At 40.1% G+C, this 25938-nt stretch overlaps 1 protein-coding gene across 15 annotated transcripts in view; it reads right to left on the reverse strand.

The window, feature by feature from the left end:
• The window catches only part of USP40 (ubiquitin specific peptidase 40), an 82033-nt gene that overhangs the window by 43673 nt on the left and 12422 nt on the right, over positions 1–25938 (reverse strand). For 14 of the 15 annotated variants that reach the window (XR_002339427.1, XR_002339426.1, XR_002339423.1 and 11 more), the window contains 7 exons: positions 25293–25436; positions 22343–22471; positions 14734–14829; positions 11639–11746; positions 10377–10668; positions 2955–3036; positions 547–718 (listed from right to left, as the gene is read on the reverse strand). Coding sequence is in view for 7 of the 15 variants with exons in the window: in XM_021076207.1 (XP_020931866.1) it covers positions 547–718; positions 2955–3036; positions 10377–10668; positions 11639–11746; positions 14734–14829; positions 22343–22471; positions 25293–25436 (1023 nt within the window). In the remaining 8 variants the exon portion in view is untranslated. The remainder of the gene's footprint in view (positions 1–546; positions 719–2954; positions 3037–10376; positions 10669–11638; positions 11747–14733; positions 14830–22342; positions 22472–25292; positions 25437–25938) is intronic. The other variant, XM_021076208.1, reaches the window with a different exon arrangement.

Genomic DNA, 25938 nt, shown 5'->3' on the forward strand with positions numbered 1-25938 from the left:
TGCTGCGCCACGATGGGAACTCCATGGAGTAGGTAAATTAGATAAATTATTTGGAGACGATTACGACAATGTTTCTTTCTCCAGCAGACATCTTCCTTCATTTAGGAATCTTATTAACAAACATTATTCTATACTGAAAGGCAGAAAAGTTCAGTGCTTTTATTGTTTTAGCAGCTCTTGGTTTTAGCCAACACAATTATCTCTATCTTCTTACTTCTTTAAAAAACGGTCTCTTTCACTTATTTTTCCCCAGAAATACAATGTTTTACTTTCTCTCGCCCTATTTACTATACCAGCTTGACTCTCCCTTGAAAATGTGCTGGCAGGACTGTGTGAGTCTTGCCTGTGCAGAAAAGCTTTTCTGAAAGGCTTACGAGTCATGGGAGAACATCTGGGCCATTCCTCGAGAGAAGTGAGAGGTGCATAGGATTTTCTTAAGCAGCTTTGAAAAATAAATAGTTGTATGCTATATAGGATTTCTGAAAAGGGGAATCAGCTTGAGATAGATGGGAATGTCTAAATGAAGAGGAAGTGAAACAATATTACCTGAAATATTGATTGTCGAAGATCTCCTAAAGTTTTTCTTTTATCAAAGGTCAAATCCCACATGCTTTCTGTTTGTGAGACTACTGGGTGCAGAGCCCCATTGAAGAAATGATAATGGGGGCCGAGGTGGAGATGCAATTCAAAACTATTGTTTGTAGAATCACATTCTGCCCTTTAAAGAGGCACAAAAACACACAAATGCTAAGTTTTTATAACATACACTTTATAACATTCAACTCAAACCTTGTTTTACAGAATAAGTTCTCTATTCCACCAAGTAACTACAATTAACATCCTTTCCTTCCATGCCCCAAATGACATCTTTCTTTTGGCATACCCATGGCATGCAGAAGTTCCCGGGCCAGGGACAGAACCTGCACCACAGCAGGGACAATGCCAGGTCTTTAACCCACTGAGTCACCAGGGAACTCCAAAATGACTTATCTTAGTTTCTCAATAGCTCTGCCACTGTGAATTCCAAGGAAAAAGGTTTTAATATACACTGTGCAATGTTACTCTGAACAAATGACACTTGAACTCTTCTAATCCTGAGATGATGATTATGAAGAAAATGCTAGAAACACGCTCCTGTATTTCTACAGGAGCAAACTTCTATTTTCTCCTTACTTCCACTAGATCCCACAGACACTCCATGAACTATTTGATGTCGGTCTCATGATCCAAGTCTACTACTCTCTCCAGGTCAAATGTCTTCAGCAGCAGCCTCGTGCTGGCTACAACTTGACTGAATCCACTCAGGCTGCCCTGAAGCACAGTGCCAAAAACACTCTAGGCAGCCAGACCAACGGAGAGTAAGACGAGGCTATAGCACCACTCAGGTATCTAGTACAACTTGGTGAATGCGGGAGAAGACAGTGGTAGCAGAGCTCCCATGTGGCTCAGTGGGTTGAGAACCCGACTTGGTCTCTGGCTTTGCTCCATGGGTTAAGCATCTGGAGTTGCTGTAAGCTGTGGCACAGGTCACAAATGTGGCTCGGATCCAGTGTTGCTGCAGCTGTGGCACAGGATTCTGCCCCCAGCCCAGGAACTTCCTTCCATATGCCCCAGATGTGGCCCTCAAAAGCACAGTAGCTTCTTCAATAACCACATTAAAAAGATCAGTACTGGTTGACTAAAACCCCTTAAGTTGTTTTTATTTTTAATATTAACTGCTAATCCACACCATTCATGCAGGCAGTTTTTTTTTTTTTTTTTTTTTTTTTTGCACTTCAGATATTTCATTCTGAGTTTGGGGTTTTGTTTTTTTTTTTTTTTTTTTTTTTGGCCACACCTTACAGCATGTGGAAGTTCTAGGCCAGGGACTGAAATGACCTATGTGTGTCACAGCTGCAGTAACACCAGATCCTTAACCTGCTGCACCATAAGGGAATTTTCTCTATTTAGTGTCTTTATAAGGCCTCACCCATAGCATACAGAGGTTCCCAGGCTAGGGGTCGAATCTGTTTGGAGCTGCAGCTGCTAGTCTACACCATAGCCACAGCATCGCCAGATCTGAGCCATGTCTGGAACCTACACCACAGCTCATGGCAATGCTGGATTCTTAACCCAGTGAGTGGGGGCCAGGGATCGAACCCACAACCTCATGGATACAGTCAGATTCATTACCACTAAGCCACAATAGGAACCCCTGTTTTTATATTTTTAATGTCTTGATTTTTGTTGAGCTCTCCTTTATATCTTAATTTGCCTTTCAGTCTACTTGCTATTTTCTCCCCCTCCGCTTCAAATCAATGATAAAAATGTGGAACACAGCTCTGCCACATAATCGGCCCGTTGGGTCCACAAGAGGACCATGAGAACATGCATTTCTGGAATCTAGTTCCCACCGACCCAGAGGGCAAATACAGAACCACTTCTTCAGGGTTCAAGGTTAGATCTCAAAAGAGAATGCTGAGATTATCAAGTTCTCACCAACCATCCCTTTAACAATCCATTGCAGGTTTTTGCCCCAGGCTGACACTAAGCTGAACAGTGTGTAGCTTCCACATTTCCTTCGTTTGGTCTGCTTCTGGTCTTCTGTCACTAATGCCAGTTCTCACAACTACTTACACATGAGGGGATGTTCCTAACAGACTCCGTGCTGAGGGAATAACCTGAAAGGCCAGGATACAACGCACTCTGCACAACTACGTGCTCACAGACTCCTCCAGTTTTCCTACTTAGCGATGGCTGTTTCACAGTCACTTTCTCATTCACTCTCATGGATAAGGGCACTTGCACAGTAAAAGATACTCTCACTATAAGAATTCGGCAGCTAATAAAAAGACAATGACATTATCTAGTTTGCTTTTTTCCTTTTTAGTTTTCATTACTGGATACTTGAGACCTAAATTACATCCTTGTTCACCAGAAAAACCATTCCAACTCTAAAAATAAGTTAAAATTACCTTTTCATTTGTAGTTCAATGTTGGCTGCATCCATTTCATTCAGCAAATGACATGGAACCCTGTATCTTGGGTTAGCTCGAGCTGTGAACAAAATCTTTCTTTAACTTGTGTAGACTAAGTAAAATCTGGTTGCTGAGGAGGTAGCATGGAAAACTAGACAGGACTGTGCTGGAAGCTAGGAAAGCATCTACTACCTGTGTGAATATGAATTTTCTCTGCATCACCCATCTCTCTGTCTTCCCATCCGAAAAGTGAAAACATTAGAACAAGTAAAAGTTGCTCTCACTCCCCTGGGAACTCACGCACCCTGCTGCTGCTACTGCCAAATGCTCTGGACACCTTGTAGATATGCCTAGAGCTCATTACCACTAACCAGGGCCTGAAACTAGGAGTAGCCTGTGCCACCTTCCCACAGTTCCTTGCTGCTGTCGAAGAGTCCAGTGACCAGGTATGGACTGTTGGCCCTACCCATTGCCTCCTTCTTCCTAAAAACACACTGAGCCTCCTGGGGGTAACAGCCTGCTCACACCAAAGAAAGAGACAGCAAATATTCAAAATCCCACACCAAAAATAAATAGTAACCATCCCCCCCAAATACAAAGGGGTGCTCTTGCATAGAAGTAGCTTTACAAGACTATAGTTTGGCTTCCCTAATCTCACAGAAAAAGAAAAACATAAGCAAGATGAAGAAGCTGAGAAACCAAACCCAGTTAAAGGAAGAGGAGAATTCACCTCTTTCGGTCAACAATGAAACAGACCTCTGCAGTCTGACAGACACTGAGTTCAAAAGGGAGGTAGTGAAAACACGGAAGGAATTAACGCTGACTATCAAGGAATTAAGAGAGGATATGAACAGTAATGCAGATTACTTTAGAAAGGAACTAGAAAATATAAGGAGGAACATAGAAAAATTAGAAAATTCATTTGAAGAGATGCAAACTGAGCTAAAGGCACTAAAGAACAGAATGAATAATGCAGAGGAGCGAATTAGTGATTTGGAAGATAGAATAATGGAAATCACACAATCAGGACAGCAGACAGAAAACCAAATGAAAAAACATGAAAGCAATATAAGAGATCTATGGGATAATATAAAGTGGGCCAATCTACGAATAATAGGAATTCCAGAAGGAGAAGAAAAAGGGACTGAAAATATATTTGAAGAAATTGTGTTTGAAAACCTTCTAAATCTAAAGCAAACTGATATGAAGACACAGGAAGCACAGAGGGCCCCAAACAAGTTGAACACAAATGGGATCACACCAAGACATATTATAATAAAAATGGCAAAAGTCCCAGCCTCAGCAATCAGACAAACAGAAGAAATAAAAGGCATCCAAATAAGAAGAGAAGAGGTAAAACTGTCAGTATATGCAGATGACATGATACTATATAGAGAAAATCCTACAGACTAAACCCAAAAACTACCGGAACTGATCAACAAATTAAGCAAAGTAGCAGGATATAAGATTAACATCCAGAAATCAGTCACATTTCTGTATACTAACAATGAAATACTAGAAAAGAAATACAAAAATATCCTTCAAAATTGCACTCGAAAAAATCAAATACCTGGGAATACACCTGACCGAGGTGAAAGACTTACATGCTGAGAAATAGAAAACATTAATCAAGGAAATTAAAGAGGATGTAAAGAAATGGAAAAATATTCCATGCTTGTGGGTTGGAAAAACTAATATTGTAAAAATGGCCATAATACCCAAAGCAATCTACAGATACAATGCAATCCCTAATTACCCATGACATTTTTCACAGAACTAGAACAATCCAAAAATTTATATGGAACCATAAAAGACCCAGAACTGCCAAAGTAATTCTGAGGAACAAAAACCAACCAGAGGCCTAATTCTCCCAGACTTCAGGCAATATTACAAAGCCACAGTCATCAAGACAGTGTGGTACTGTTACCAAAACAGACAGACAGACCAATGGAACAGAACAGAGAACCCAGAAATAAACCCAGACACCTATGGTCAATTAATCTTCGACAAAGGAGGCAAGAATATAAAATGAGAAAAAGACAGTCTTTTCAGCAAGTATTGTTGGGAAACCTGGACAGCCACATGTAAATCAATGACACTAGAACACACCCTCACACCATGCACAAAAATAAACTCAAAATGGCTTAAAGACTTAAATGTAAGACAAGATACCTTGTAAACTCCTGGAAGAGAACATAGGCAAAACATACTGACATCAGCCTTACAAATGTTTTCTCAGGTCAGTCTCCCAAAGCAACAGAAATAAAAGAAAAAATAAACCAATGGGACCTAATCAAACTGACAAGCTTTTGCACAGCACAGGAAACCAAAAAGAAAAAAGACAATTTACAGAATGAGAGAAAATAATTTCAAATGATGCAACTGACAAGGACTTAATCTCTAAAATATACAAACAACTTATACAACTTAACAGCAAAAAAGCCAACAACCCAATGGATAAATGGGCAACAGACCTAAATAGGCATTTCTCCAAAGAAAGTATACAGATGGCCAACAAGCACATGAAAAAATGCTCAACATCACTGATTAGTAGAGAAATGCAAATCAAAACTACCATGAGATACCACCTCACGCCAGTCAGAATGGCCATCATGAGTAAGTCCACAAGTAACAAGCACTGGAAGGGGTGTGGAGAAAAGGGAACCCTCCTGCACTGATGGTGGGAATGTAAGCTGGTACAACCACTATGGAGAACAGTATGGAGGTACCTTAGAAATCTATGCATAGAACTACCATATGACCCAGAATCCCACTCTTGGGCATATATCCAGGCAAAACTTTCCTTGAAAAAGATACATGCACCCCTATGTTCACTGCAGCACTATTCACAATAGCCAAGACATGGAAACAACCCAAATGTCCATCGACAGGTGATTGGATTTGGAAGATGTGGTATATATACACAATAGAATCCTACTCAGCCATAAAAAAGAACAAAATAATGACATTTGCAGCAACATGGATGGAACTAGAGACTCTCATACTGAATGAAGTAAGTCGGAAAGAGAAAGACAAACACCATATGAGATCACTTATATCTGGAATCAAATATATGGCACAAATGAACCTTTCCACAGAAAAGAAAATCATGGACTTGGAGAACAGACTTGTGGTCGCCAAGGGGGATGGGGAGGGAGTGGGACGGATCGGGAACTTGGGGTTAATAGTTGTAGACTATTGCCTTTGGAATGGATAAGCAATGAGATCCTGTTCTGTAGCACTGGAAACTGTATCTAGTCACTTATGATGGAGCACGATAATGTGAGAAAAAAGAATGTATATATGTATGTGTAACTGGGTCACCATGTTGTACAGCAGAAAATTGACAGAACACTGTAAACCAGCTATAATGAAAAAAAATTATGTATATATTAAAAAAATAAATAAAACAAGTAAAAGGTAAACAGTTCTTTAAGCCAACTTAGAAGAATTCTATTTTTTTCAACTCTTTTTAAATATACCTTAAAAAAAAAAAAAAAAAAACCTGCTGTTTCTTTCCTGATAAACAAATGTAATAATGGGTCACTGTAAAAATTCTTTTTGTGGTTTTCCGGATTTTTTTTTTTTTTTTTTTTTTTGCTTTTTATGGCCACTCGTGAAGCATGTGGAAGTTCCCAGGCTAAGGGTCAAATCAGAGCTGCAGCTGCCTGCCTACACCACAGCCACAACAATTAGGATCCGAGCTGTTGTCTGCGACCTACACCAAGCTCATGGCAATGCTGGATCCTTAACCTACTGAGTGAGGCCAGGGGTCTAACGCGAATCCTCATGGATACTAGTTAGGTTTTTAACCTGTTGAACCACAATGGGAACTCCAGTCACTGTAAAAATTCTGGAAATGATTTTTTGTGTGTGTGTCTTTTTAGGGCCACACCTGCCACACATGGAGGTTCCCAGGCTAGGGGTCAAATCAGAGCTATAGATGCTGGCCTACACCACAGCCACAGCAACTCCAGATCCAAGCTGTGTCTTCGACCTATACCACAGTTCACTGCAACACCAGATCCTTAACCCAATAAGCGAGGCGAGAGATGGAACCTGGGTCCTCATGGATGCTAGTCAGATTCATTTCCACCGAGCCATGATGGGAACTCCAGAATTCTGGGAATGATTTTTTTAAATGTAAAAGAAATAAATATTACCTGTAATCCCACACCTAGGAGACACTGTGAAAGATTTGATACACACACACACACACACACACACACACACACTCTTCTGGTCCTTTTTCTACTCCTACACAATGTTTCTGTACACACACACACACACACACACACACCACTTATTTAAAGCAACTAGGATTACAGGATTATAGCCAACAAATCTGTTACTTGCTTTTTCATTTCATATGTTGTGTCTTTTTCCAAAGCTTTAAATAACTGCATAGTAGTCTATTCTATACATAGCATAATTAATCTAATCAATTTTTTCCTATTACATGCTTAAGTGATTTCCAGTTAGTCATTATTAAATAATGGGGGTAACTAACATCTTTGGACATAAATATTTATATACAGTTCTGATTATTTCAAGACAAATTTGTAGACACAGAATTACTGGCTTAAGGTTTTAAAATACATACAACCAAGTTCGTTGTATTATGCTATACACCTACCAAATGTAGAGGAAGTGCCAACTGTTGAGAACCAGATTAACAGAAATATCTGACTTTGTAGGAAAAAAGCCATCTCTCAGTGCTGTTATGATTCATGTTTTTTGATGAAAAAAATTTTTTTTGCAGTTTATTGGATGTTCCTATTTCTTCTTTTGCACATTAATCATTTATATCCTTTCCCAAATTTACTCCTGAGCACAAGTGAATAATGTAAGAGCACTCTACAGATGGGGCAATCAATCTGCCATGTTTCACTATTTTCACACTAGCTTGTCATTTGCCTTCTGGTATTGTGTAAGGTTTATATCACTTTTCCTTAAATTGTTTTGGTTGCTTTTATGCTTAGAAAGGTCTCCTCTAACTTAACACCAGAAAAATATTTATATTGTATTCATTTTAAGGCTTTTTTACATAAACATCAAAGGAACTATAATTTTATTCGAGTGATAAATATAATCACTTAATTGTACTAATTGCTAATTTGCGTGATTAGCAATTAACCAACTTCCCAGTTGTCTTTATTGAGTAATTCATTTTCCCCTTATTTATATGAAAAGCTACCTTTTCATGGTTAAAATCTTAGAAATACAGAGCTCAATTTCTGGACTTACTGCAACAATGATCTACCTCTTTGTAAGAGCACTACACTGTCTTAGTTGCTATAGCATTATAAATATATTTTTACTATTAAAATAAATTTTCCTTGAGTAGTCTCCTATTCACTTTTCATTAATTTATCTCTCTAGATGAATATGAGAATAATTTTGCCAAGTTCCATCCCTTTATACCCTAAAAAAGTCCATCAAGATTTTGGCTGGATCTTTATTCAATTCTTGTCTTTGTCTTTTTAGGGCCACATCCACGGCACATGGAGGTTCCCAGGCTAGGGGTGGAATTGGAGCTGTAGCTGCTGGCGTACACCACAGCAACACTAGTTCTGAGCCACATCTGTGACCTATAACTCAGCTCACAGCAATGCTGGATCCTTAACCCACTGAGCAAGGCCAAGGATCAAACCTGCAACCTCATGGTTCCTAGTCGGATTCATTTCTGCTGCGCCACGACGGGAACTCCCTTTACTCAATTCTTAAGCTAACCGGAAAATTGCCATTTAATACATATTCCAATTATGTACATACTAATATTGTTCGATTCAGTGACAATATGCCTTGAAGAAATGTGTATTTCTAAAACTGTGAATTCAGCTCCCCAATATTTTTATCACAACTATCACCATATTTTTCCCCACAGAAAAAAACAAAGCCCTCTCTCATTAACAGAACAGCTATGTAACTGTTTCAGATCCAGAGAATTAATTTCCTTTGATTCTGCTTTTTTTCTTATTCTTCATAAAAATGATCATTATTCTCATTCTCTAAGAATAGTATCCTCATTTCTTTTTTTTTTTTTCACCTGTGCTCTACAGCAGAACTTTATTTTCTATTCATTTTAACATTGATTTTTTTTTTTTTCCCCACTGTACAGCAAGGGGATCAGGTTATCCTTACATGTATACATTACAATTACAATTTTTCCCCCACCCTTTCTTCTGTTGCAACATGAGTATCTAGACATAGTTCTCAATGCTATTCAGCAGGATCTCCTTGTAAATCTATTCTAAGTTGTGTCTGAAGTATCCTCATTTCTAATTGTAGATGTGTCTCAATCTAAAGAGCTTTCCTAGTTAGGATTTTTTACTTTTGCATAGATTTGGGGACGTGACCAAAACGTCTTACAGACTGATTCATGGTAGTAGCTTCAACTCAAAAATTTAATCACTGGGGGTCTCAGTGTTAAATAAACCTCCATGGTATGAGGACTCAGAAGATTCAACCAAGAGGGCTTTGGAGATATTTCAATTTGCTCAGAGACTTATTACCTTGAGGGAAAGGAAAAAAGAAAATAAAATAAAAGGGAAGACATGAAAATAAGACCAAGACCACCTACAACTCAAAGACAACACACGGCTGAACAACAAAGCCAAGCCCAAGCAGAGGGCAAGCATGTCTCCCATACAAGAAAACATGACCTGAGAAAGTGCAATTGTGAAAATCTAACTATGGCCTCCTGTTATGAAAGGGGGAAAAATAGAAATGTATAATCTTTATAAGATGACAAACTGTTAAATTTCTTCCGGTTTTTTTTTTTTTTTTTCTCGGTCTTTTTGTCTTTGTAGGGCCACACTTGCAGCATATGGAGATTCCCAGGCTAGGGGTCAAATTGGAGCTGTAGCCACTGGCCTACGCCACAGCCACAGCAATGTGGGATCTGAGCCACATCTTCGACCTACACCACAGTTCATGACGATGCCAGATCCTTAACCCACTAGACGAGGCCAGGGATCGAACCCACGTTCTCATGGATGCTAGTCTTCTGGTATATTTCTTATTGTTAACTTGAAAATATTTAAAAATATCCCAAGAGTAAACCTTCTAAAAGGGTAAAATTTCAGAATTCCTGTTGTGGTACAGCAGAAACAAATCAGACTAGGAACCATGAGGTTGCAGGTTCGATCCCTAGCCTTGCCCAGTGAGTTAAGGATCTGGTGTTGCCGTGAGCTGTGGTGTAGGTCACAGACACAGCTCGAATCTGGTGTTGCTGTGGCTGTGGCAAGGACAGGCAGCTGTAGCTCTGACTGGACTCCTAGCCTGGGAACCTCCATATGCTGCAGGTGCAGCCCTAAAAAGCAAAAATAAATAAATAAAAGGGCAGAATTTCAAATAGCATTCAATATTTGCCTTCTAAAGTCATCAATTTAAATAGGAACATTTCTCTTTCCTTACCTTCAGGGGGTCTCTGCAACTGGGATTTCCGATAAAACAACATGTAGGCACTTTCTTTACCCTGAAATTGCTGTTCAATATCCTTTTCCTTGATTGGCTGGACTTTGGCGTCATTTATATCAAACCAGTGGGGACAGGAGGGTCTATCGTTTAAACCTGGGGACTCTGAAGTACTTGTCTTTTGATCACTCCTTTGGAAATCAGACTCAGCCTGGAGAGAACGGTCCTTCAACAGACTCACTGTTCTTTCATCTGAACTGAGCTGAAACATCTGAGAGTGAAGCTGTAAGAACTACACAGAAACAAAAAACAAACACTGGCTTAATGAAAAAAATTTTAATTAGACATGATTAAAAATCGCTTTCTCTTCCTTTCTGTGATAAGATATTTTACCTTCACTTTTATTTTTGGCCTGGCTAGCTAAGAGGAAAAAAAAAAGTTCATATGGGCCATAATAAAACATTCAATAAAAACCAAAGGGCTTTTTGTTAAATAGCCTAGGAGGTACAGCAAGGGGGAAACCTACCACGACACAATCTTAAATATAGTTTTCTTATTTACTCATTTATTCATCCATCTTTGGCTGCTCTGCGGCATATAGTGTTCCCAGGTCATGGATCAGATCTGAGCTGCAATTGTGACCAAAGTTGCAGCTGTAGCAATGCTGGATCCTGAACCCACTGTGCTGGGCCAGGGATCAAACCTGTGTCCCAGTGCTCCTAAGATGCTGCATATAGAAAATACATGGGAGGTACGTGTAACATTCGCTTAGCTCATCAATCAAGACAGAAAGGTGACTCTCTTGCTTCTACAAGAAACAGCTCCAAAATATTTTACTAAGTGTTCTGTTGCTTTGTTTTTCTCTCTCATTTCTGGCAGTACCAGTTTTTGTACCTAATTTTACAGCCAAGGAAACCAGATGGCCAAGTTTACTAGAACTGTGTGTAAAAGACAGACCAAGTGAAATCTGGGTGAATACCTGAAGATGTTTCCCTAAGACGATAAGCTCTAAGATATAAACTCTGTGACATTTTATGCTGCTATGATTAAAAGCCCTTCCCCTATTCTTTTTTGCTTCCTTCTTTATTCTACAATAACTTACTCAGTACTTGAGTAACTTAACTGAATTCTAACCATTAAACAAAAACACTGATTATATTACCACCTAATTTAAATTTCATTCTGCAAAGAAGTTCACATGACCATTGGTCATAGTAAAATTTCTTGGAACTAGGACTTCCTACAAGGATTTCATGAATTACCTTTCGCAGTGGTCCATACTGTTTTCTGTACTTCTTATTCCAAGACACTCCTTTCTTTTTCAAGAGTTTCTGGCCCAGCTGATCAACAGGAATTTGATTACTCTCCTCCTTATGAAATAAACAGGAAGTCATTTAAGAAAATATGGTAAGATATAACTCCAACACTCAGGAGTTCAAAGGGACCAACAGGATCAATTACCTGTGCCTGTATCAGCAAACATATTAAGTGGATTAACAACAATTATTTCAAAATAAAATTTTTTTTTATTTTATTTATTTATTTATTTTGCTATTTCTTGGGCCGCTCCCGCGGCATATGGAGGTTCCCAGGCTAGGGGTCTAATCGGAGCTGTAGCCACCGGCCTACACCAGAGCCACAGCAACGCGGGATCCGAGCCGAGTCTGCAACCTACACCACAGCTCACGGCAACGCCGGATCCTTAACCCACTGAGCAAGCGCAGGTACTGAACCCGCAACCTCATGGTTCCCAGTCGGATTCGTTAACCACTGCGCCACGACGGGAACTCCCCTAAAATTTTTTTTAAAAAACAGATTATGCCTAATTTAGAAAACTTGAATTTTGCCCACTTTCCCATGCAGCAAAATTAAACATTTCAAAGACAACACACAGAATGGCAGAAAGTATTTGCAAATGAAGCAACTAACAAGGGATTAATCTCTAAAATATATAAATACCTCCTGTAGTTCAATACCCGAAAATACAAACAACCCCATCAAAAAATGGGCAGATCTAAACAGAGAATTCTCCAAAGAAGACATACAGATAGCCAAAAAAACACATGAAAAGATGTACAGCATCACTAAATATTAGAGAAATGCAAATCAAAACTACTATGAAGTACCACCTTACACCAGCCAGAATGGCCATTATCAAAAAATCTACAAACAATAAATGCTGGAGAGGGTGTGGAGAAAAGGGAACCCTCTTACACTGTCGGTGGGAATGTAAATTGGTGCAACCACTATGGAAGACATTATTATGAAGACTCCTCAAAAAACTAAAAATAGAATTTGCATTTGACCCAGCAATCCCACTCCTGGGCATCTATCCAGAGAAAACCATGACTCAAAAAGATACATGTACCCCAATATTTACATGGAAGCAATCTAAATGTCCACTGACAGAAAAGTGGATAAAGATGTGGTACAAACACGCAATGGAATATTACTCGGCCATAAAAAGGAATGAAATGATGGCATTTGCAGCAACTTGGATGTACCCAGAAATTATCATGCTAAGTGAAGTCAGACAGTGAGACACAAATGTCATATGCTATCACTTATAGGTGGAATCTAAAAAAAGGATACAATGAATTTCTCTGCAGAACAGAAACTGAGTCTCAGACTTTGAAAAACTTAAGGTTACCAAAAGGACAGGTTCCAGGGTTGAGGGGAGGGATGGGCTGGGGGTTTGGGATGGAAATGTAAAACTGGTTTGTGATGATGGTTGTACAACTATAAATATAATAAAATTCACCGAGTTTAAAATAAAAAGTTTAAACATTTCAAGAACAATATCCAAAGAGTTTTCTAAGATTGGTAAATTCCTGATATTATATGGGATTTTGGATGAAATACTTGGAGTTCCTGTTGTGACTCAGGTGGGTAACAAATCTGACTAGTACGCATGAGGATTCAGGTTCAATCCCTGGCCTCGCTCAGTAGGTTAAGGATCTGGCATTGCTGTGAGCTGTGGTGTAGGTCGCAGATGCAGCTTGGATCCTGAGCTGTTGTGGCTGTGGTGTAGGCCAGCAGCCGTACCTCCAATTCAACCCCTAGCCTGGGAACTTCCATGTGCTGCAGGTGTGGTCCTAAAAAGCAAAAAACACACCAAAAAAAAAGAAAGAAATACTCAAGTACAAAAAAAAAAGGACTGTGTGAAGAATAAATAAGTTCTAAAAGAGTAAGAAGTGACTGTTATGGGGTAAAATGTGTTCCTCTATGACCAAAATCCCTAATATTCAAAGTTTCAACTGTGACCACGCATGGACAGGGCCCTGAAAGAAGTGCTTAAGTTCAAGTGAGGCCTTTAGGTAGGCCCTTATTCAATGTGACTGGTGTCCTTGTAAGAGGAAACCTGGACCCAAAGAGGCATCAGGGCTGCGCATGTACAGAGGAAAGGCCACGTGAGGACAGAGCAAGAAGGCAGCTGTCTTCAAGGCCTCAGAAGACACCTTGGTCTGGATTGCCAGTCTTCAGAACTGGGAGAAAATAAATTTCAGTTATTTAAGACGCCCAGTCCGTGGAGTTTTGTTATGGCAGCCCTAGCTAATACAGTGGCCACAGCCCAGTAGTCAGCCTGGGTCCCAGTAAAGAATTGAGAAAAAACATTTATTAAGAATGAGTGAGGACGGAGTTCCGTTGTGGTGCAGTGGAAACAATCTGACTAGCATCTGTGAGGACACGGGTTCAATCCCTGACCTTGCTCAGTGAGTTAAGGATCCAGTGTTGCCATGAGCTGTGGTGTAGGTTGCAGACGTGGCTCGGATCCTGCATTGCTGTGGCTGTGGTGTAGGCCAGCAGCTGTAGCTGATTTGACCCCTAGCCTGGGAACCTCCATATGCCTTCCGTAAGGCCCTAAAAAAGCAAAAAAAAAAAAAAAAAAAAAAAAAGAATGAAAAAAGGGATATAACTTCAGGTCCTACAAATATTTAAAGGATACTATGTGAAAACAATAAATTCCAAAATAGTATATAAAGTAAATTCCAATTCTATTTCAAATGAAATTAATAATACCCCCCAAACATGAAACCTAATCCCAATGTATGTATATAAATACAATGAAAACAGAATGCAAAAAAAAACATACCGAAGTATTAACAATGACAGGACATTTGGTTTCCTTAAGCTTGTTATTTTTTTTACATATTTTCTAGTTCCCCTCCCTCAAGATTTCTACCATTAATACGCATTTCTTTTACAACCAGAAAGTCTCCAATAAAAAAAATTTTTTTAGACATAGAAAATGTCCCAAAGGAAAAAAAAGATGTGAATAGTAACAGTATCACTTCCACCAACTAGATCATATATCTGACACACATACACACACAGTATAAACATACACTCTCTCTACCTGTAATAAGATTGCTTTTAGAATCATCAATGGATCATCAATCTCTTTTTCACTCTGAAGATCTTCTAAATTCACATCTGGGTTACTTTTGTCCTCCTAAAAAGAAAAACAATAAAAATAATTTCTATCACTAATCCCTTAAAAGGTAATGAACAAAACAGGAAGGTCTGTGCTGTGGAGGTTTCAAGATAGAGAAGTGATGTTAAAAAAAAAAAAACAAAAACCCATAATAATTGGTATATGCTTTGGAATCAGGCAGCCTGGCTCTGAAATTCAACTCTGGTTGAATAATCCTGGATAAATCACTTAGTCTCTCTAGCACGATACACACAATGGATTCCAACCTTCCCCACAAAGCACTACTCCAGCTGCATCCTCAATTTTGATGTATTGTGTTTTCATTATCATTCAGTTCAAAATATTTTCTGGTCTCCACCCAATTTACTGTGTTGGCCTAATAAAATCACTCACTTGTGTTGGCCTAACAAAATCCTACCCATCTCGGAGTTCCCATCGTGGCGCAGTGGAAACGAATCCGACTGGGAACCATGAGGTTGCGGGTTCGATCCCTGGCCTCCCTCAGTGGGTTAAGGATCTGGCGTGGCTGTGAGCTGTGCTGTAGGTCGCAGATGTGGCTCAGATCTGGTGTTGCTGTGGCTGTGGTGTAGGCGGCAGCTACAGCTCCAATTAGACCCCTAGCCTGGGAACCTCCATGGGCCGTGGGTGTGGCCCTAAAAAGACAAAAGACAAAAGACAAAAAAAAAAAAAAAAAAAAATCCTACTCAACTCTGCAAGCTCAGCTTAAACATGCCCTCCTACTTCCTGTTCACCCAAGTTTTTCACCTCATTTAAAAAAATTAATTAGTTAATTTTTTTTGCTTTGTAGGGTCACACCTGCAGCATATTGAGCTTCCCAGGCTAGGAGTCCAATCAGAGCTATAGCTGCCAGCCTGCACCACAGCCATAGCCACTCTGGACCTGAGCCGAGTCTGCGACCTACACCACAGCTTACGGCAATGCCAGATCTTCGACCCACTGAACTAGGCCAGGGATTGAAGGCACAACCTCAGGGTTCCTAGTCGGATTAGTTTCTGCTGCGCCACGATGGGAACTCCTTTCACCTCATTTTTTTTTTTTTTTTTGTCTTTTTTTGTCTTTTGTTGTTGTTGCTATTTCTTGGGCCGCTCCCGCGGCATATGGAGGTTCCCAGGCTAGGGGTCCAATCGGAGCTGTAGCCACCGGCCTACGCCAGAGCCACAGCAACGCGGGATCCGAGCCACGTCTGCAACCTACACCACAGCTCTCGGCAACGCCGGATCGTTAACCCACTGAGGGAGGCCAGGGATCGAACCCGAAACCTCATGGTTCCTAGTTGGATTCATTAACCACTGCGCCACGACGGGAACTCCCCCTTTCACCTCATTTTTGAAGTTACCTGAGAACATGTCAAAATTCCCTGATAAGGTACTTTTATTGATTTTTCCCCCCATGTATGCCACCTTGCAAAAATATTTTAAATTGGCATAGAATCATAAACACAGATAGACCTAAATAGTTAACACAAGGCAAAAACAATTAAGAAACGGAAGAATATGGCAGACGAAATACAATCATCCTGCTATAAAATCGCTAAAAATGCTGAATAAAGTAAAATATAATACAATAAAACAAAGTATCTTCTTTTTTTTGGCCATGCCCATGGCATGCAGAAGTTCCCTGGCCAGGGATCGAACCCACACCAAGGCAGTGACAACGGTGGATCCTTAACCTGCTGAGGCACCGGGGAACTCCTCTTTTTGAACACATGCTGAACTAGCAAGACAGTACCAGGAAAATTCTCAGAGGACAAGGGAAATGGCAATCCAAGGGAGAAATCCAGAGTTGAGGCCTCCAGCTGCCCATACTTGCTGACACACAGCTTCCACTCTGATGTTCACACAGGACAGGGTCTGGGAGACAAAGGATAAGGACCCGCCTAAAGTCGGGAGGTGAATGACTGGTTTTCTAAACAACTACTTCCCCAACTCTGACCCCACCTGGGTGTCCTTCAATTCAATTCTAATCAATTCAATTCTACTTAGGCTGCTAAGTCCCAGGAGACTGCCCCACTTCAGACACCAGTTGCAAATGGGGTTCCTAGGCTCCCTGCACTTCTGCCTGGCTGATTACAAATCCTACAAGCTCTACTTAGGTATGATAACTTCCTAGAACAGCTCATAGAACTCAGCTTAGACTGGGGACTCTGGTTAATTCTAAAGGACACAAATGAACAGCCAGGTCAAGGAACACAGAGTGCAGTTGGGAAATGTCCCGAGTGCAGAAGCCTCTGTCCCTGTGGAGCTTGAGTGACCACCTTCCCCACACATGGACATGTTCACCTAGCTGCAAGCTCCCTTATACCCTTTTTTTTTTTTTTTTTTCTTTTTTGGCCACCCCACAGCACATGGAGTTCCCAGACTAGGGATCAGATCCAAGCCGCAGTTGAGACCTATGCCACAGCTTCGGCAACACTGGATCCTTAAGCCACTGTGCCGGGACTAGGAATCAAACCTAAGTCCCACGGCTTCAGACACGTTGCCAATCCCAGTGCACCACACTGGGAACTCTGCTTAAACCCCTTCTTCCAGAGTGTTTATCAAAGTTTCACTATGCAGATCTGACAGATTCAACCATTGGCCTTTGGTGACCCAACTCAATTTCCAGACCCTGGCCTCTCCCCAGATCAGCTAAGGCTGAAAGTTCCAACCCTCTAATCATGTGACTGGTTCCTCTGGTGACCGGCCCTCATCCTGCAGGTAACCTCATTAGCATAAACTCAGGTATGGTTGAAAGGGGTTCATTATGAACAAGAAAAGACATGTGTATCACTCAGGAAATTTCAAGGAGCTCTATGCCAAGAACTAGGGGCAAATACCAAACACATAATTTGTATTTAACCACAAAGATAGACTCCCCGCAAAGTTAGGAACCTGAAAGGCCTACACTCTCAATATAAGCATGACCTACAAAAGAATTCCACCCACAATAAAGGACAATGAGGAACTGGCTTGCTTTGACTTTGATACTCGATGAAGACAGAAAAACATTTCCTCTAATAATCTGTAATCACAAGTACATCTTCATGTGGGTTTGTGGTCCAAATTCACACTACTTGTATGACTCTAAAACCACTAAGTCTAGATCTTATTTTAAAGATATTAAAGGTTGGAAGAGATGCCAGGTATATAGTAGAAACAAACACACATCTTTCTTGGAGGAAGGTACTTTCATCCTAGGCTTCAAATTATTCTTTTTTTTTCTTTTTTTTTTTTCTGTCTTTTATCCTTTGAGAGCCGTACCCTTGGCATATGGAGATTCCCAGGCTAGGGGTCTGATCGGAGCTGCAGCTGCTGGCCTACACCACAGCCACCACAACACCAGATCTGAGCCACGTCTGCGACTTACACCACAGCTCATGGCAACACCGGATCCTTAACCCACTGAAGGAGGCCAGGGATCCAACCCGCAACCTCATGGTTCCTAGTCGGATTTGTTTCCATTGCACCATGATGGGAACTCCCAAATTATTCTTATAAACTGTGTTCTTAAAAAAGCAACCAGCCAACCAGGCCTACATCTAAAATAACAAAATCACAAGGAAGTAGAATCAGCAGATACTCCAATCAGACCCACGAAGTCTTCAGATACTGCAATTATCAGACAGAGAATAATAAAATAGTATGTTCAATATGTTTAAAGCATTCATGATTAAGGAACAAGGGATTTTTTAAATGGTAGGAAGGGAGAGGCAGGCTGGCATTGCCCAGGATGTGACATGCTGGTGCAGGTGGCACATGGGCTGGCCATAGTCCTTCTGTACACGGTCCATGTCCAATCTTGGCCCTGTGAAGACAGGCTGGCCAGAAGACACCAGTCCGAGATGATGTCGACCATCAGAAGCAAAAGCCCCCCCACTGCCTCCTGAAGCAGAAGGCAGAGGCCAGGCTCCTCTTTCCAGCCAGATCCAGTCACATTTTGAATAGTTAGCAGCCGCCAGGCTAGAGGGAAGAGATCGCCTTCTATAAACTGGGAGAGACTGCAACACACGGAACATTATGTGAAGTTGGTCATGAAAGTTGTTCCTTGTAGACAGCACCTAGTCAGGAACACCTCCTTTAAAGGGAAGAAGAAAACGCCAAACAATAAACAGAAAAAACAATATCTGGCTAGAACTAGAGTGTCTGGACTCCTCTGCCTCTAGGTACAGGAGCTCTCCCAGGATAACAGTAATAAAGAGATAAGAAGTGTTCAGCAGGTGTACCTACTGAAGTTGAAATTCTTAAAGCACTCATCATTGTCTGAATACCACAAAGCGCGGGATGAAAAGTTAGTGATTCTTAAAGAACAAAGAAAAAAAAAAATAAAACAAACAGGATGCTTCATGGAGGCCATAAAAAAGGAAATATAAAGACAAAAACAGAAAGCCACCCTCAGGCTGCCCTGCAAGTCCTGAGGAAGACCGGCTAAAGCACCACAGCTTCAAGACCAGAAAAGCAGAGCAGAGAGCACAACTGAATGAAAGAATGCCCGTGAGCCCTCTCAAATCACATAACGGAACTGAGAAAAGGGCCTGACACCGCTGATCATTTCCAAAGAAATGAACACAAAACTGCAGAGATGCCCAAGGAAGCACAACCCAAAAGAAAGACCCGGAAGAAAGAATCATTACTTTTGAGACATACAACCCCACTGCACAGTGAGACTCTACCTCTGTGTGTGACGTCAACAATTAACTTAAAAGAGAAAATGCAAATAAATTTTATGCATCAAAAGACTGAGGGTAAGTCCCACCATCTACAGAAGTGTCTGAAATCTCACCTTGGCTGAGGAAATGCCCGTAGCTGGCATAGAGGAAAGCAGAGACACACCCATAAGGTGGAAGCTTAGCTGGCGTGGAGGGTGGGGGCACTTTCTAGGACTGAAGAGATACAGGCCCATACTGAGGAAAAGGCTACCATAAATGGAGGCCTCAGTGGAAGAAAAACACCAAGAGCTACAGAGGACCAAGCAAAGGGAACAAAATAAACGAAGAACATAACTGTTCATTATGCCTGTTCACAAGCATCTATGAGAAACTAAGAAAAGGCTTCAACTTCATCTTCGGATAGAAGGAAATAAAGTTACTCTAACTGCTGGAAAGGGGTGGGGGAGAATGGCTGCCCTAGAGAGTAAGAGTCACCGCTGCGGCACCCTGCGGCCCTAAGGCAGCAGTGTGAAGAGGAACAGGGTGAGAATCGGCAACCGAGGGCGGAAACATGGAGGAATTAGGCCGGAGGAGGGAAAGAAGGGCCTCACTCCATCTGACTGGAATGTGCCCAACAGGCCAGTGTCCAGCCTATTTGGCACAAGCATTTGAGAGAGATGCTTCTGTGGCTTTCTAAACCCAGGACTGAGTAAACGTAGCTGTAGCAGTTAACGAAATGGAAGGTTAAGGAAGGACCGGAAAGAAACAATATTGGCTTTGTTCTTTTTTTTTTTTTTTTGGCCTTGCCTGTGGCATGCAGACGGTCCTGGGCCAGAGATCAAACCTGAGACACAGCAGTGACAACACCAGAACCTATAACTGCTAGGCCACCAGGGAACTCTCAACATTGTCTTTTTCTAACAATATATGAGAGTTTAGCAAGACGGTTGATTATAAAACCCATGTACTGAAGATATACTTCATTACACACCAAGACACACTTCAATGTATCTTATTATATACAAAGATATACTTCAATGTATCACGCACTTCAATATGCCAGCCAAACTGAGCAAAACATACACATCTCTCCATACGTCCTAAGTACTACTGACAGAATGCTGGAAACACAGGCAGATGTTCTGAAAAGCCAAGTGAATGTGAACAAATCTCCAAAACAGGTGGTCCTTGGAGTTCCCATCATGGCTCAGTGATTAACAAATCCGACTAGGAACCATGAGGTTTCGGGTTTGGTCCCTGGCCTTGCTCAGGGGGTTAAGGATCCGGCGTTGCCGTGAGCTGTGGTGTAGGTCGCAGACACGGCTCGGATCCTGCGTTGCTGTGGCTCTGGCGTAGGCCGGCGGCTACAGCTCCAATTAGACCCCTAGCCTGGGAACTTCCATATGCCGAGGGAGCAGCCCTAGAAAAGGCAAAAAGACAAACAAACAAACAAACAGGTGGCCCTCAGAGAAGCCAGGTTACTACACCTGGAGCCAGTATTCATTCACAACCCTGTTAACTGTCTGACAATCAGCATTCTACCTCCTACCACAATGGGTTGTAACTTGCATATTGGTGTTTTAGTAAGTTTTAGTTACATTTCAGAAAACTGGCTGACAGTTTGGAGTTGGTGTATAATATAATTTTTCCTACTGCTGATAACCAGAACGAAATTCCCAATGAGTGCTTTCTCTTCTAAAATTATAAAACTTTTTTAGATGACATTAAAGAAGCTCTAAAGAACAAAAAGATATACCTTGTTTACACATGTAGATTCAAAACCCCACTACTTTTATGTCTATGTGAGAATAATGACAAGATGATGCTAGAAATGTTCACAGAAGCATAAAAAGCCAAGACAGGCAAAACTCTCCTGAGGAATAACAACACACAGGGAGACTTGCCCTACCAGACAGCATGACTTAGTATAAGGCTACAGAAACCAACGATGCGGCATTTGCCTAGGAATAGGAAAAAAAGAACCTAACAACAAGAAAAACAGACTAGAGCCCCCATATACTCGCATATAAGAAAACAGGTGATATAACAGAACTAGCATTGTAGATCGGTGGGGAAAGAATAGATTATTCAATGGTAATGGGCACTGGATACCCAGACGGAAAAACAACTTCATGCCATTCATAGCAAACCATTCCAGGGGACTGAAGTTTCAAATGTAAAAGACAACTATAAAACTTTTAGAAGACAACATACGAGGAAAATCTTTGGTTGCTACCTTGAAAGACAAAGAACAGCTGAGGAAAGTTTACAGATTAAAGGAGACTTAAGATATATGCTAACTACATAAAACCATGATCCTGGACTTGATACCAGAGTGGTGAAGAAAATGCTGTTGACAGATTTGGATGAGACAACTGCCAAAATCTGAAGGTAAAACATTTATTGGGTAATAAACAGTATTATTTTAGTGTCAAAATTCCTGATTTTGATCTACATTTATGTGAGAATGTCCTGATTCTCAAGAAATAAACACTGAAGTGTTTAGGGGCAAAGGGGCCCAATGTCTTTAACTTTATTTCAAGTGGTTCAGCACTAATAATGATAATGTTAACTGTGTGTGTGTGTGTGTGTGTGTGTGTGTGTGTGTGTACAAGGCATGTACTTGTACCAATGTGGCAAAACGCTAAGTACCGGAGAACCTAGATGAAAAGTATGCAGGTAAACGTTTGTACTATGCTGGTTATTTTTCTCTAAGTGTGAAATTATTTAGAAATAAAAAATTTAAACTTCCTGTATTAACTTTTGGTGCCTATAAGAGTTTTCTACAGAATGTATATAAATGGCAGAAGATTAGCCTTACCAAAATAACAGGGCTAGAAAAGGAAAAAATTGCAAGGTACTTTTAAAATTAATTTCTATACTTACTTGAAACTGCCAGTTTCCCAAATGATCAACGTCTTTAATATACACATGATAGTGTCCTCCATAGCAACCACCCTTGTGTATAATAACCGAGAAGAGGTCATACATATATTCCAAGTCATCTAATTCACTCTATGAGAAAAAACATAAACACTGACATAGAAACTTCACTGTTTATTACTGTTATTTAGGGAAATTAGGGTAAATTTGAATAATCAGTTTTAAATTTTCAGATTCTTAATTCTGAGACTGAAAATTATCTATCACTGATCTAACATGAATCACACTATATACCAACCAATTCTGCCTTTAAGCCAAACCCCTAAAAACATATATACAAACAACATGTTATTTTTATGTATTTCAGCTAAAATTTTGTAAGACAAAGTGATACTACCTTACCAGTGTGTGACAGAAAATGTCAGCAAAAGAAAACTATATTCTATTAAACCTCCTACGCTGCTTTATAAACATGCTCTTTAGGGGTTGAATCTGTCCTGTCTTTCAACTAGACTGTCATGCACCTCAGAGTTAGAGCCACCCCTCCTGACCTCCGTCCTCTCCAAGTAACAGGAACTTATAGCATTTACGAATATTAGCTGGTTTCATTCTGATGCAGATTAGTGGAATGAAAAGCGTCTTTCTTAATTCTATAATCAATCTTTTCTATAGTTAATGTGCTCTAACACTATGAACACTTACCCTGGCATTAAAAAAAAACTACTTTAAGAGATACTTTGCATACAGATGCTACTTGCTATCTGAGAAACCTACTTGCTTAAATTGTACTTTTTAAGTAAGCAGTACTTTTCAAAATTAAAAAAATTTTTTTTTCTTTTAGCAGCATTTTTTACATGTCTGGTTCAGGCTAAACACAAGAGAGATGTAAACAAAGATGCAAAGTGATAATTTTTTTCATTAATACAGAAATCAAAAAGTAAAATTATTGTGACTTTCTTAGGTAAGTGTTCAATTTTCCAGTTCTTTTATTTCAACATATGTTAAAATCAAGTGGCAAACTAATTTTTATTCTATTTCTATTTTTATTTTTTGGTCTTTTTGTCTTTTTAGGGATGTACCCACAGCATATGGAGGTTCCCAGGCTAGGGGCAGAATCGGAGCTGTAGACCCCAGCCTATGCCAGAGCCACAGCAACTTGAGATCTGAGCTCCATCTACGACCTACACCACAGCTCACGGCAACGCCAGATCCTTAATCCACTGAGTGAGGCCAGGGATCCAACCAGTGTCCTCACGGATCCTAGTCGGGTAAGTTAACAACTGAGCCACGGCAGGAACTCCAAGTGGCAAACCAATTTTTAGAAATGGACAAAAAATTTTCTCTATGAGATGATGGATGTTAACTAAATCTATGTTGGTTTTGTTTCAAAATATATGACCAAGCCATCGTGCTGTATACCTTAAACTATTACAGTGATATTTGTCAATCTCAATAAAACTTAAAAAAACAAGAGAATTAACTCAACTATCCTGAAAAAAATTTTTTTTAGGCAATACATAGGAGGAGGGGAAAGCCCATTAACTTATTTTGGAAAAACTGTTTATTCTGTGTGTGCCAGTAACAGGCTCAGGGCCAACAAGTTAGAACCACTGAACAGTAATTAATAACAAAACCAGAAACCTTGGTAATTAGTCTTGAAGTAGAAGACCCATTTGAACTTAAGAATATTTAAAAAAAGATTACTTTTACACAAAGAAATTTAATAACTGGCTAATAAATGTTCTGGTCTTAAACCTATAAAAAATAATCTGTAATAAGGACAGCACCAGTCCTATCACTCTGATCTTTGTATGCACAGCAATTACACAGAAAATATTCCCAAAGAGCTTTTAAAGCAGGCTGATTATGCAATTAGCTGTGTGTGTGTGTGTATATAAAACACTTTATTAAGATATAATCCACATGCCCCACAATTCACCTACTTGAAGTGTACAATCCAATAGTTTTAGTATATTCAGAGTTGTACAGCCATCACAATAAACTTTATTTTCATTACCTCGAAAAGAAACCACACCCACTAGCAATCACTATGTCTTTTCCCCTCTCCCCAGTCCCTGGCACCACCAATCTACTTTTAGCTCTATAGACTGGCTTACCCTGGACATTTCATCAAAAGAATCATGCAAATGTAGTCTTTTGTCAGTGACTTCTTTCACTTAGTTTGTTTTAAAAAATTTTTACCCATTTTTTAAAATCGAAGTATAGTTAATTTACAATGTTGTGGTTGTTTCGGATATAAAGTAATTCATTATACATAAATATATATCAATTCTTTTTCAGATTTTTTTCCATTATAGGTTATTATAAGATACTGAATATAGTTCACTAAACAATAATTTGTTTTTAAAACTTTCTTTCCTGTGTCTTAAGGATTACAAATTCTACACTAGTAAAGTTCCAATTTTTTGTTCACTTTCTAGATGAGTAATTATTGCGTCTAGAGTAAACTAAATTCAAATAGCAATGTACTAATTAATGGTAATTTTTCCTAATGCAGGGTCATTTCTAATTCTGTCCTTAAATTTTCATTTCAAAGATTTTTCAAGGAGAGTTTAATAACAAGAACTGGAACAAAAACGTACTTTGGAAATTCAAAAGGGCTGAAATAAACCAGTGGTTCTCAGCCAGGAGTGACACCCCCCCCCCACCGCCCCACCCCAGAAGACACAGACATTTGGCAAAGCCTAAAGACATTTCACTACTATCGGGGGCAGGAGTGAGAGACACTCCTGTCAACCAGGAGGCAGAGGCCAGGCATGCTGTTCAACATCCTACAACACACGGGACATCCCACCACAGCAAAGAATGACCGAGTCGACGTGTGAACAGTGCCCAGGGTGAGAGAGTCTGCGCTAAGCCAACCAAAAATCAGGTCAAGAAGAGCCACTCTTGAGAGGGGAAAAGAAAGACTTTCAAATAAAAGAGTTCAAACCTGTTCACAAAAAGGCTTGAGGTTGATCCGGAGAGGGAATGTATAGCAGCTAGTTTCCTTGTATCGTTCACACTTCACAAAATCAAAATTAAATCTTAGTAATGAAACAGTGAGAAAGGGAGGCAGCTTACGTAATTTGGCCGACTGTCAAAAGAAAAAATGTTTGTTTTTTAAAAGCAGAATTATATAAAAGAATACATACTGTTTCTTAAGATGTAAAAAGGCAACCCATGACAGTGTTTTCAAAAGCATTATGTCCTACAGTAACATACGCTAATCACACGCATTCAACACAGCTCTTGATAAAACATCTATTTTATGGGGCTAAAGGTAACATGACTCATTTATGCTTACAACTAAAAATTTAGAACCAATTTATTTTTTTATCTTGTTTTTTTTTTTTTAGGCCAGCACCCTGGGCATATGGCAGGGGTCCAAACGGAGTTGTAGCCACCAGCCTACACCAGAGCCACAGCAACGCAGGATCTGAGCCGCATCTGTGACCTACACCACAGCTCATAGCAACACCAGATCCTTAAACCACTGAGCAAGGCCAGGGATCGAACCTGCAACTCATGGTTACTAGTCTGGGTTCGTTAACTACTGAGCCACGACAGGAACTGCCAATTTTATGTTTTAATGTCAC

Source organism: Sus scrofa, chromosome 15, assembly GCF_000003025.6.
Source record: "Sus scrofa isolate TJ Tabasco breed Duroc chromosome 15, Sscrofa11.1, whole genome shotgun sequence".
Lineage (NCBI taxonomy): Eukaryota > Metazoa > Chordata > Mammalia > Artiodactyla > Suidae > Sus > Sus scrofa.